This window comes from Papilio polytes, unplaced genomic scaffold (genome assembly GCF_000836215.1).
Source record: "Papilio polytes unplaced genomic scaffold, Ppol_1.0 DF824146.1, whole genome shotgun sequence".
Classification (NCBI taxonomy): domain Eukaryota; kingdom Metazoa; phylum Arthropoda; class Insecta; order Lepidoptera; family Papilionidae; genus Papilio; species Papilio polytes.
The window spans coordinates 941,076-955,028 of record NW_013525058.1 but is presented as its reverse complement, the minus strand read 5'-3'; the positions used below and the strand labels follow the sequence as shown (position 1 = coordinate 955,028).

At 31.1% G+C, this 13,953-nt stretch overlaps 2 protein-coding genes across 2 annotated transcripts in view; one reads left to right on the top strand and one right to left on the bottom strand.

The window, feature by feature from the left end:
• Positions 1 to 1,445: 1,445 nt before the first annotated feature.
• Positions 1,446 to 13,953, bottom strand: part of LOC106111868 — a 14,133-nt gene continuing 1,625 nt past the window's right edge. Inside the window, exons 3-4 of the mRNA XM_013294033.1 lie at positions 2,022 to 2,172; positions 1,446 to 1,668 (exon numbers count right to left, since the gene is read on the bottom strand). Of these exons, the coding sequence (XP_013149487.1) occupies positions 1,570 to 1,668; positions 2,022 to 2,172 (250 nt within the window). The 3' untranslated portion in view covers positions 1,446 to 1,569. The remainder of the gene's footprint in view (positions 1,669 to 2,021; positions 2,173 to 13,953) is intronic.
• The window catches only part of LOC106111863 (phosphoenolpyruvate carboxykinase [GTP]-like), a 19,150-nt gene continuing 10,870 nt past the window's right edge, over positions 5,674 to 13,953 (top strand). The window contains exons 1-2 of the mRNA XM_013294029.1: positions 5,674 to 5,831; positions 10,646 to 10,703. Of these exons, the coding sequence (XP_013149483.1) occupies positions 10,672 to 10,703 (32 nt within the window). The 5' untranslated portion in view covers positions 5,674 to 5,831; positions 10,646 to 10,671. The remainder of the gene's footprint in view (positions 5,832 to 10,645; positions 10,704 to 13,953) is intronic.

Genomic DNA, 13,953 nt, shown 5'->3' with positions numbered 1-13,953 from the left:
AATTTTTAATAAGTCTATTTAGAGTTAGATATCTTAAAATGCAACATAATTAGTAGTTTTTATTTTTTTTAATGTAGAACTTTAATGTCATAGTCTTACTAAACATTAGACAGGACAGTTTTTTTAACTCTAATTTTAACGATGAAATTGGTTACACTATATTTTCCAGGTTTTTACGATTAATTAAATAATATATGGATTATTTTCAATTGAAGTAAAATTTATCAATACGCATATTCCAATAACTTGATAGAATTAATGATTTTACGTGTTTTAGAACCTTCAAATGTAATTTAGATTCTTTTAAATATGACAATGAATAACATTTTATTGCGTGAAAAAATAATTAATCAAAAAATTATTCAATTGTTCTTAAACATTTTAATTTTATAAGTTAATTTTATGTTTTAATTATATTGTAAATATCCGCGGTAATTTTACACATTATGTCATCATTTTAAATTTTATTAGATAACAAATTTTCAGTGTTCATTATTTCTATACTTCTATGGTATCATGCGAAAAGTTATAGTGAAGGCTTTTTTACGTCACTTTTGATATAACAGTCGGTTTCCACTGTCGAAATATTTGTCTATAGACAAGGTCATCCCACACATTCTATACGAAACACTAGAGATGACAAAACAAATTTTCCGGCAGTGGATTCAACAGATAAGATTTTTAATTTTTTTTTTAAAGTTCCGAACAGAAAACTCTTCGGAAGCAAAAGCTTACCGCGGATTTTTCGCATCTAGTAATGATATGTGTATCATTTTGCAATAATTTTAAATGTTAAGTTGTGTAAATATCATCAAATGAGTACAATAAATTGTATAAGCTTGTCTATGAGTTTTTTATTTATAAAACCTTTAGCAAATCAACTTTAACTATTACTCCGAAGATCTAAGAAAGTGTTGTTAAAAAAAAGTTTACAGAAGAGCTGGATTTTAGCATGGATTTAGGTGTTTTTTTGTCTAAAGAAGCGATAGTAAAAACAACAAATCTTCAATGCAAATGGCAATGTCAAAGTATGACAGCTAATGTTGACACGTCAAACAGTGATTTTGACAGCTCGAAATCACAGCTTCTAAAGAAAAATATATGGCGGAAGTTACAAAGTAGAGCCAGAATTAAAATCAACTTTGTGAATTTCCTTACTATATACATCAATAAATTATTACTAGCGGTCCAGTTTTATTTTGGCTTCAGAAACTTTATTTCTATGTTACAACTAAAATTTTAGTGTCAATCTGTGAGCAAAACCCGCAGAATAAAAGTACATTTTTAAAATCTAATAAAAACAGAATGGCGATTCAGTAAAAAAATTATAAATATGTTTCTAGTTTCACTTTTCGTTCTTTATCTTTTATATATAAAAGTATTATAAAATATTAGTTGAAACTAATTGGATTTCGAAAAAAAAATATTTTTGTACATGCCCTTTACACTTCATATATGCATTTAAGCAAAATTATACATAATTATAACTGGAAGCTTTCAACTTTATTCATATATGTCCACTATACATAATATGGTTACTATATTTTTACATTTCAATTAATAAAATATTCATTTTTCATCATCCTCATAGTCCCAGGAGAGATCATCTCGCTCAGCCTTGCGATGTTTGTTCATTCTCACCTTACCAAAAGACTGCTTCAAGTCGTGCTGTAGCAAATAACAAAATTATCTTAGCGTTAGAATAAAGCGACATGTAGCGGTAACTAGACGAAAAGCATAATTTTGATTCGAATTGATCCTTTTCGCCACATATGAATTTAAATTGCCAAAAAACGAATTGAAAACCATATTTACACTGTTCTCATAAAAAAACAATATGGATTAAATATATTTTTAAAGGTGAGAACTCACGATGTCATGACTTGTAGTGACTGTAAAAAACTTTAATTTTAACAGTTTCAAGAACCAGATTTCTTCTAAGAACTTAGGTACTGTGAGCGGTATGTTCAGATCTGTATAAATATTTGTAGTGTTAGTTTAATTACAAATGGTATATTTACAATAAACTGTCGACAAATATGTGCGAATTGGCTGCAATCGAAGTGTGTCTCTGCGGGCGCGCGTTTGCCGGCGCTCCAGTCGCGGCTGAACGTGAGCTGCGCCGACACTAGCGCCGCCACCAGCGCGCACAGCAGCACCACGCGCACACCTCTACACAACACACAAAATTTATTTAATATAGGAAACCAACGTATCACTTGAAACAATTAAAGTTTGTTGAAAATAATATAAATAATAACCAAAAACAGATTATCTCCAAAAACAATTATAGATTTATTAGAATAACTTTAGTATTTGGACTTAGGTTCCTAATTAAACAGATTAAATCAATAAATCGTTTAGACTGGTTTTTTAACAAAATATTGGAACCCTGTCAATTGGTAAAAGATGTTTTGATACCTACTAAAATTAATTATTAAAATAGTTACTAAAATAAACATTTCTTGCCTGCACGGAAACATCATAATGATAGCCGTTAAAACTAATTTCAAAAAATTAATCAAGAATTTTATATTTCATCGCTATTATTTTAAAACACTGTCACAATTATCTAAACATCTCACGAGAGTTCAACAACATATTTGCAAGAGAATCGCAAACGTACCTTTTTATATGAAAATATTTTGTATCTGTCCTGCGCATTTGAAGCGATTGGCGGAAAGTAGGCGTGGATTTATGAACCGGACTTGTGTATAGAAAGAAGAATAGAGGGATTACAAATACTTTGAAATAATCTATCAAGAGAATATGAACCAGTCTGTCTATAGTTCGTACGTTACGCATCCAAGCAATAAAAAATTTACTCATATTTAATATAATTTACGTATACCCACATTTCTATCTTAGTACTAAATAGTCTGGCATAAATAATTACACATAATTTTGGCACATTAACTTTTTACGCTGCAAAAACAATCAGTTAATTTCTTTTAAATTACTCGGATTAAAAGATCAGCTTGTAGTAACAATTCACGATTTAGCATAGTTCCGAATTAAACAAAAACTTAATGGTCACACTACAATGTGTTTTCAAATGTATAAATAAAAATTCCTTTGATCGGATAGCCCTTTACCAGCGTGCAGTTACAATGGTCGTGCGAGAGGACAGATGGCGCCACACGTCCTTTGTCACAGACCCATTGTGTGTTATTATTTATGTGTTTACAAGATCTATAAGAGTTTCTTTAACCTTTATCTACATTGATATTTAAAACGTTTTTCACATTTTAAAATCTTTGGTTTTCATGTGGCAAAATTTAAGACAATAAAAATTAAAGCGCCTGTGGAAAATAAATAGTAAATTATTGTTACTAATAATTGATATTTCAGCTATCAAGGACCTCCAGAAGCAATGCTTTCCTAAAGAAAGATTTGTATTCTTGTTTGAATACAACGTATTTCCCCATTGCACATGTATAGTGAGTTTGGTTTTGCTACATAACATATTGCGTGAGTCCCCTGTAGCAAAATGCAAGCAATTATATTGCACAATATATTATCTTTTCCTGCTGTCAGGTGTTTTATAAGATAATCGTCCTTGATGATGATTGAATACCGCCGTCTACAGACTAGGTAATACATCTTCTATAACAAAACATCTACATATACTACGACACATTTACAATATAGTTAAGGACGTTAATTTCCTACCCATTTCGGTGAAAGTTGAACACGCAATTAGATCTAAAAATTGTCATGGTAAATCAGTTATAGTTAACAGCGCTATCCCGAATCCCTACCGCCACCCACTCTTGGATGTATGAAAATATACGTAAACAGACAATGCTATCACTGTCTTCCCAGTATATGAAAAAGGTAAGTCTAGTACACATTACACATATCTATTCACACATCAGTAGCGCGTTACACAATGCATCGTAATCTTGGCCACCCTCTACTCTTAACATTCCATTATAAAAATAGACTAACAATGAAGTCTTACATGTCATCGACCATTAGTGAACGTCAATTTATAACCTAACAATGAACATAACCTTACACCGATTTTCACAAAAAATATTGACAATTTGTTTGTAGTTTGAGAGTAACCCAATTGGTAGAGAAGGTAAGGAGTAAAAGGTTAGCATGTTATGAGGAGAGTTGAATCGCATATAACAAGGAGAACGTTAGTTATGAGTGTGGTACACCGGTAGAGGTAGACCTAGAAAGAGATAGATGGATTGTAAGGTGACACGATCAAGAAGGAAGTGATGACTGAGATGACGTATGATAGAGTTATTTTGTGGGCAAAGATCTGTTACGCTGACCTTAAGGGAGTAGGATATGGAGAAAGATGATGATTGAGAATCTGTCTTACTAAAGGCGAATTTCACAATCTAACGGTGACATTTTAGTAAACAACAGCTTTTGCGGCAAATTCTTAATTTTTTTTATAAGTAAATCAAATCAGAAATCTATGTTTTATTAACTTTATGATGGATAAAAGGAAATTATAAATATCTAATCTAAAATTTCATATCTACTATAAGGCTATGATAAGATTCTATTAGTCATTGTGCTGCAGAGTTTTTTTTATTTTCCTTATTTTTTATACAGATAGATAGTAACCTATCTATTGTATCAAAATAATACTCCACTCGTCATCATACTAATATTATAAATACGAACGTTTAGATGGATGGATGTTAGAGTTTGTAGTCTATACAACTTAACGGATTTCGATGAAATTTGTTACAAATTTAGAGGGTAGTCCGGAAGGACACATAGGCTACTCACTTTTTTAATTCCACGCCGACGTAGTCGCGGGCGAAAGCTAATACTAATATAAGTGCGAATGTTTATATGGATGGATGCTTGTTAAAAAGTAATTCCGGAACAGCTGAAGTGTCTGGAAGAACACATTAGCTACATTTTTTTATTGAACTCCGCGCAAAATAAGTCAAAAGCCATTAAGCTTTAATTCATTATATTAAATAATTTATAGTACAATTTATTATTACTTTCTACTTGTTTACAAACACGTAATTCCCACTTTTACTTTGTAAATATTTACGTCATTCCATTAAATTATAATAATATTTATTCAATGTTAGAACGCAGAAAAACATTTGCGATATATTTATATTATATAGTTTCAACATCATCATTAAAAACAGAAATACACTGATAAAGTATTGTACAATGATTTCTATGTTCATATCTGCGAAAATGTATGAATTTTAGTAAATAACTTCGAACGTATTAAAACAGATATTTCAGTATAAATAATTTCTGGCATAAATATGCCCATAAGTACTAAAGACAGGTAAAACCATGGTATGTTCTTATTTCCGAATCTCTCATATAAATACAGTTACTGTATTCCCTCTATCTATATTGAAATTGAAGGTAAAATCTGTTATTAGCATTGATAGATGTTGCGATCTCTCTCTGTTTATCCATCGATGTTACGGGCGTGATGTTATTTTACAATAGCTTGTCAAATTGTGATAGAAACCTTTAGAATGTTGGTCGTATGCTCGCTAACTCCGCATTCAGTAACATGCACCGCTATTTATAACTGGTTTATTCCGTAACGCTAAAACAAAAGGGATTGATTGATTGATGATTTTGTCAAAGAAATCTTGACCTTCACATCAACCTTTTTCGATAGCTTGGTGATAGCGTGACAGATTTTTTTTCGACCATCTCGAATGGAAAATAACAAGTCAGTGTGCAATCGACGTTAACGTTCGCATCACGTCTCTGTTGGCGCGCATTATCTTTGCGCGGGAAACTATATGTCAGGAGAAACGAGTACACCAAGGGGACATTACTAGCCCGAGTTGACTGGCCGTTTGACAGACGAGGTATGTTTGTTTCATTTTTTTTATAACGAGTCTGATGCAGAAATTATAACATGCCAGTATTTTTTATTTACCATAATAGTTAATTATGCATAGATTAAAAATAATGTGTTGAATTCCAAAAATTATGTTTTTTTTCATTACTTATGAGTCAGTGATTGATTTATTTATTGAAGTAAATGTAAAAAGAAGTAGAGCGTTATAATTTCCATTCTTTACCTACTTTCATATCCCGTTTGCAACACTACTGTTATACCATAGAGTAAATAATGTTTACAAACAACGGGACATATCATTATCTATAGCTAATATCTTAATTGACGTTTACAATTTAACTAATGCTCTTAAAGTGCAGTAATACGCATTATATTAATATTTAAAAGTAATATGTTTCGTTTCACAAATATTACAGTAATTGGAAATTACTACAAACTGCACATTTACCTCTTTTGCAGTTTTAATGTTATCAAAACTGCAATATTCATTGTTATCAAAACATTTCAACCAGAACGTTACATTTCCAAAACATTTATCCAACCTTTCTTCAATATTTATCCTTGCAGCTGACTTTTAAAATCGAAATAAGACAACTGAATGCCAAATTATATCAACATTTAACCAGCAATTAGTAAATAATTACATTTAATTACGATTAACAGTTAACTTGTACTGTCGGTTTACATAACGACCGGAATATACGATTTGGAGTCATTTTATGTTTGTCCAATGTATTTTAAATCCATTTTTTTTCCAATAATAGATCTATAGATTGCAAAACAATGGAAAAACATGATCTATTGCTTAGACGTCGATCAAATTAAACTCCGTTTCATATTTAAATGAAAGAATTATCGGATCTATCGGGGATTATTGATCCCGACCGTACATAACATGCGATCCAAGGATACAAAGAAGCCTTTTGTAAGGCTTAGAAATGCTATTGTATAACGTATCTTATATTGTGTATAACAATAGTTCCGCACACCGATAACATCGAACTCTAAAACGAAAAACTTAGAATTAACGCATTGAATCCTAGATTGAATTTAATAATAGCAACATTTATACAATTAGGGAAGAAAATCTAAATACAGAAATGGTCCATAACTACAAAAATGAATAGTATAATGGTTATTAATAGCAACAATCTTAGTATCATCAGGACTTTGTCGAGCAACAGTTTTTACCAGCAGAGTTTAGTCTGGTTTTTTCCGGCCTAGTTGTCAGGCTGGCTTACCGATTGCATGACTTATATATATATTGTAGACTTGTTTTTACTATTACTAAGGGATAAGGAGCAGTTGATGATGTTTATATTACACAAGACAATTTGTAACAACAGAATACACTATAGTGGCTTCATTCCAACGCCTAAATTAATTAAAGAAACATAAAATGCCATACGTGGCGGCCATTTTAGATATTCAGAATAAATTGTGAAAGAATACGAAAATATATGTAACTAGCTTTCGCCCGCGACTCAAAACAAATGCAAGTAGCATATGTGTTCTTCCAGACAAACCTCTACATCTATCTCAAATTTTATTGAAATCCGTTAAGCCGTTTAGGCTACAAACTTTAACAAACATCCATCCATCTATCCATCGAAACTTTCGCATTTGTAATATTAGTAAGATTTACAAGTCATATGTGCATGTTTGTCTATGGTAAAAAGATCACCGTTTGAAATTGGAACATCAAATTACAAATTAAGTGCTTATATTTCTGCAAGATAACTATAAAAGATAATTACGAAGGTCATCAGAAGAAAATAATAATATACTTATTTACTAAAACACTCGATCTAAATCAATGACTTGTTTACCGTTTCACTTCGAATTACACGTGACAGTTATAATAGCATGATGTAATGTGCCAACAAGACCTGATAGTGAGGACCTTCAGATAAGATGCTCTCTTATGACCCCCGCGGAGTTGCGATCTAGATTATTTGCAAATACAAAGAGAACGTTTATAAATAATTTCAAATATAACATAACATTAATACAGTGACCCAAAGGGATAGGCAGAGATTAAGTATTTTGAAGCAATGTGAAAGCATTCTTGCTGCTTAGATCCCTTAATTTAAGGTATTCAAATAATTGATTCTATTTGACATGATACTAATATAAATTTTTTACTTACTTCTATCAATATTACTAAGTAATAACTTTTAAAAATAATTCAGCTCGAAAGAAATCTATATACAGGGTTATTGGTAATTAGACGTATTCCCGTTAGGAGGTAATAGAAGGGATCACTTGTTTATCATTATACAAAAGTTAACTATATTTGAGTTACCATGATTTTTAGATTATTGACTCATTTTTATAAAATCATTAATTATCCCCTCCATCACCTCCTTACGGGAATATGTCGAATTACCTATAACCCTATAGCAGTGAGTCTGGTTTATTTAGAGCTACTGTTTTTATTATGGTTTACGAAGAGTTGTATTATTTCATTGCATCAGATTAACTTATCGACGTTTGCTTTAAACACACACAAACTGTATCATAAATCTACGGAAGTAACGCATGCGGAAAATAGTTTGTACATCAAAATAAGGGAAATTTTAACCTTGGTATACTAAAGTGTCCATTATCACGTCACATTGAAGTCTCAGTGACGGATCGGTTACTTATCTTATACGCGGTTTCTTTAATGTAATAGAGAACGCAACAAATGACGTACGATATCCGCATTGACGTCAATGCAGTGCGGATGATTTGTCGTGTGTCGTTTGTTTATGAAAGAAAGTCACGTTTTCTTACACAAGACAGGATAAGGCAGGGTAAAGATCTTTGTATCCCTCATAACAATGCCTATTGACGGATGTTACCGGTAAGTAGTAAACTTCGTCAGTTAGTTAGTTGTCCTGACAAATCATACTAATATTATAAATGCGAAAGTTTAGATGGATGGATGTTTGTTAGATTTAGTAGCCTAAACGGCTGAACGGATGTGAATGAAATTTGGCACAGATGTAGAACATAGTCTGGAAAAACACATAGGATACTCGCGTTTCATGTTTTTTATTCCACGCGGACGAAGTCGCAGGCAAAAGCTTGTCGTAAATAATTCATTCACAAATTCGACTTAGATTTTCGATTACATTTTTTTATTCCTTTGATAAGGTTTTATAGCCCTACAAGTTTAAAGTCTAAAAGAGATTCAACTTTCGAAATATTACATTGTTTTGTATAATATATGACAACACTGACGTAATTTTGTTCGTAAGAAAGGTCTCCTAGTTCAAACCTAGAGCAGAAGTCTATAATATCTATGTATGCTTATAGTATTTCAAGCAGTGCCTGATTGTCTATACCTACACTAATATTATAAAGAGGAAAGATTTGTATTTTTGTATGTAACTCAAAAACTAATGGGCTGTTTTCAAAAATTCTTTCACCATTAAAAAGCTACGTTATCACTGAGTAACATGGGCTATTTATAACAATTTCACGTGAACGAAGTTGCGAGCAACATCTAGTTCGAAATGAAGTAAAAGGAAAAGTAAACGTATGAACCGTAGACGTCGTTGAAAGTCGAGTGTAACTGACCTAAAACAACATTTCGTAATTTTATTTTTATAACTTGAAAGTGAGCAAGGGTGCAGTTTTAACATAAATAGCATGGTAAAAGTGTTTTTTTTTAACAAAACAAAAATGCGTTTAAAGATATTCGACTATTTTAAGATTTTATAGTATTTACTAAAAACATTTATTGATATCCTCATTTTTGAACGCAATATCATTTTTGCAATTCAATTTTTTAAACAATAAATTAGTAAATATTTTAGGTATCTTATTTTATTAATCTATACTATACTATACTAATATAATAAAGCGTAAACACACACTACTTTGTGGCGTAAGTTGTCAGCAATCACAGCATATTTTTGAATAATTCTTTCTTTAATTAAAATCCCTATATTTACGTCAACCTTTAAGCTATATATTTTCACGCATTTAAACTCAGGGGTAAATAAATTGGTTAAAACCCCTAATGAGGGAAAGGGACCACATGCTGCAAGCTGCCAACATCAAGGAAGTAAGATTGCCATAGTTTGTCATCATATCATGTCATTTTGACATTTGCTATTGATAATTTGACAAATGTAAACAAAATAATAAAATTTTCATAATTTCATGCGGAAGAATGCGGAAGATAAAATTGTTTTTAATTTTCTTCAGCAATTTATAGTTCAGTTATTTACCTAATATCTAAAAAGTAACTTAAATTTGAGTTAATATAGTGAAGTGTTTGATATCGTATCTTATCATTTTGTTTTAAGATTGTTATTTAAATGTATTTTTATCACATTCAAGCAACCTTGATTTATAAAACGCAAATGTAACAGATGATACAAATTACTAATTTGCATCCGGATGTATAGAAACTCACTTTTTTATATATTTTTTAATAATAGCAACGACAACTCGTATCAGACATGTCAAGTAGGAAGTTTTGTTATTTTTTACTAGCTATTGCTCGCGACTTCATCTGCGTAGAACTAAGTAAATAGTAAAATTATAGTCTATGTTACTCACAGATAAATTACCTTTCATCGTGAAAGAATTATTGTAATCGGCCCAGTAGTTTTTGAGTTATTTCAATACATTCAAAAATCCAAATCTTTTCTTTTTATAATATACTTTATAAAGTATAGATGCAGATGAAAGTTAAGGGAAATCTTTAGAAGATGTGAGAACAGAAGTATCTTTATCAGGATTTTCAACTTTTTCGTAAAAAAAATTTTTTTCCTTTTAAGTAATGTTTAGATGTTTTATAATACTTATTTTCTTTTGTTACAGAAATAAATCAATAGACGACTGTGAAAATGGTGCTTATATTTACGAGGTTAACAAAAAAGTAAGTCACTTGTATGATAATTTTTCTTTTTTTTTCTTTACCTAGTGTTTAAAGTTATTACGTAAAGGTCAGACTTTTCCATTTCCGTTTCCGGATTTTTTATAACTCTAACAATACACTGAGAAGTTCTTGTTTCTTGGAGAATTTGCCTTCACAAGACCTTGGGTTGCCCACTTACATATCTCCCTGTATAAATTAACAACTCAAATTTGAATATTAGGGCAAATTATTGCTACATCGTCTCAATAGTCGATCTGTTGAAACGTTTATAAAATAGAATGAACATTTTTTTTTAAATATGTTAAAACTTTTTCTACAAGTGTCATGTCAAAATTTTAATACTGGCAATTTATTTTAAGGCTGAAAAATCATTCTTATCTCATACTTTATGATAAGAACTACTGCTTAGATCCTCCAATTTTAGCTAGCACGAAAAAGCAAGAAAGTATTCGTAACATCATTGACATTTTATAAATGTCTATGTAATTTATCGTAAAATTTTCCTGCTATGCCTCTTATACAAACTACAAATACTAATGTTATTTTTTTGAATATTTGTTGCGAAGACTTACGCTGGTTTTATACAATATCGATTAATAAAATTCACAAAAACGAGTTCCATATCTATTAATAACCAACTAAATGTCGTTGTTAAAGTTCATATTGGCAGAGTACGGAAACACGTGTCATCGTGACGTAGTCTTTGTGTTTTCACTAAACGAGCGTTCGCGGGAAATTTTTTTTAAACGAATGTTGTAAGAAGAACGTTGTGTGTTGTAAACTTTTTATTTATGGAGTCAATGTAAACGATGATTATTCGTAACGGTGGATATAAACTCACATGATTTCAGATGGTTTCCTCACCCTATACAGTTTTAATCATCAGTTAGCGGGTTTTATTAAATACTGACACTTTTCAAAGCCAGAAACTGACAAATGACGGAAGACGAAATAAAAGATAGACCTAACTCCTTTACATAATCTATTTGGGACTCGTTTATTTTCAATCTTTAAAAGTTTTACAGCTTTAAATATTTGTAATAATATTTGCTTATAGTCAGTTTATTCCTAAGTTTAACTTCATACCGCCTTTAATTGTAATGATATTAGTATTTTCATTAAAAGTGAAAAATAACGCCATCTACTTGAAAGAAAAGAATACCAATTCTATATTCTGTAAAACGGGATTCGCGTATATTTTTGCTTAATGTTCGCGTAGTGAAAACGTTCTTTAACTGCTATCAGCCGGTTGCAAAGTTCGCGCGGAGGCCCGGCCTCCACGCCCCTATTTCATCAGCGCGCAATCGGCAACTATGCGCGTATCTCCATATTTATTACAATTATATTACCAACCTTTGACATTAACTCTTACACGGACCTGATCTTGTTATTTGTTTAATTTTTTTGAACAACCTCTGTGGTATTTACAATTTTTAAAAATTAAACAATCGTATTGTCGTTCGTTAATTTTTGTTTTGTTGCTAACGGCTAGCTTATGTCTCGTTTTAAACTGCATGAATATCACAAGATTTTTTTACGTTTCTAGAATTCAAAAAGTTAGGCACATATATCATACATCATACTTCATACTTCTTACTAATATTATAAATGCGAAAGTTTAGATGGATGGATGGATGTTTGTTAGAGTTTGTAGCCTAAACGGCTGAACGGATTTCTATGAAATTTTGTATAGATGTAGAGGATATTCTGGAAGAACATATAGGGTACTTGCTTCTTTTTTTTTTAATTAGACATGTACGGAGTCGCGGGCGAAAGCTGGTTAAAAATAAAATAAGAAATTAATAATGGCGAACATAAAAATAATGACTGGCATGTAACATAGACATTATTTTTTTTTAGAACTGCCAATATTTACATTACGTCTGACCCGGTCGATTTGATCTTGGAAATCGCCCAATTAGGTACATTTGATAAGTGTAATTATTAAGCAATAATTATAAACAAAACTGTTTATAGATTTTACTAAAGCAGGATAACTTTTTTCATTATATCAGCCCCACTTGCACATGTTAAGAAAACTATATTTGGAATGTTTTTGTCTGTTTATTACTCAGAATAAAAAGGTTTTTTTTTAACAATAACAGAAGTATTTCTAAGAATAGTGCATATCATTTAATAAGTTTTGATAAATCCAGGGGCTTCCCACGCTCTGTAAAACAAGATGGCGTGTCATTGGGAAAATAACGAATCCTTATAAGTTGTTTATCATGGAAGTAGTCTGTATTGGGTCGCGAACCCGGCACATTTGATTGGCCTTGTCTATTGCGGAATTGATAGTCTATCCACACAATTTTTGTCGATAATTTACTCTGACATCCCTACGTTATACGTTTGTTCACGAGGTATAAAAGAATAGATGTGGCAAGGTTAAACATCTCATAAGTCAGAGTTCCCGTTCCTAATAACGCCTAAGGGCCTGTCTCACCAAATTGTAAATTATCTGATAACAATTTAAGTGAAAATATGTGATGGAAATATCGGGTTTCGTACCTGACAGTGACGTCATTTTTAACATATCTGAGCTTCTGTCAGGCAGTGGTGGGACAGGCCCTTAATCTTGCAAAATTCGATACAAGCCAGCTATTACATGTAAATTGGAAATATAAACGGCTAAAGATTTCAAATAGTAATTTATCAAAAACCTACTTGCTTTGTAGTTACTGTTAAAAACTTAAATAAATTGCACAGTAGAACTGTCCATTTGCATTTATTTTTTTATTCCTAACTAATAAGGAAGAGCATTTGTTATAGATTATAATTGTTTTTTTTTTTAATTATTAACAAAAAAAAGTTATAATCGTAAAGGTGAATGTATAGTGAAATATCTTCCTGGTTTCAATCAAGAGGAGTGAAACCCGTTCACTCAACTACGAAACTCGTTTAAAGCTTATACTACATTGTTAAGCGGAAGCGAGTAACATTACAGTAAAGTTAAATTTTTAAATCAATTCTTGTGATATTAATTAGCTATCGTTATGAAGTTTAGTACGCGTTTTGGTCAAAAAAGTGATGATCGTATTGGATAGTTATTTATTTTTTATTTAGTTTAACTTGTGCGAGAACGCGACTTAAAAAAAGAATCGCTATTTTGTAGATAAAATACATACATTCACATCGATAGCTCTTACTTGCTTTTCTTTTTATTGTGAGATAATTAGTGTCCAGTTATAGCCCTAAAAGCATCGTAAATTATTATTTAACTCCTACCCGCGCCCGCTCGTGTTATGTA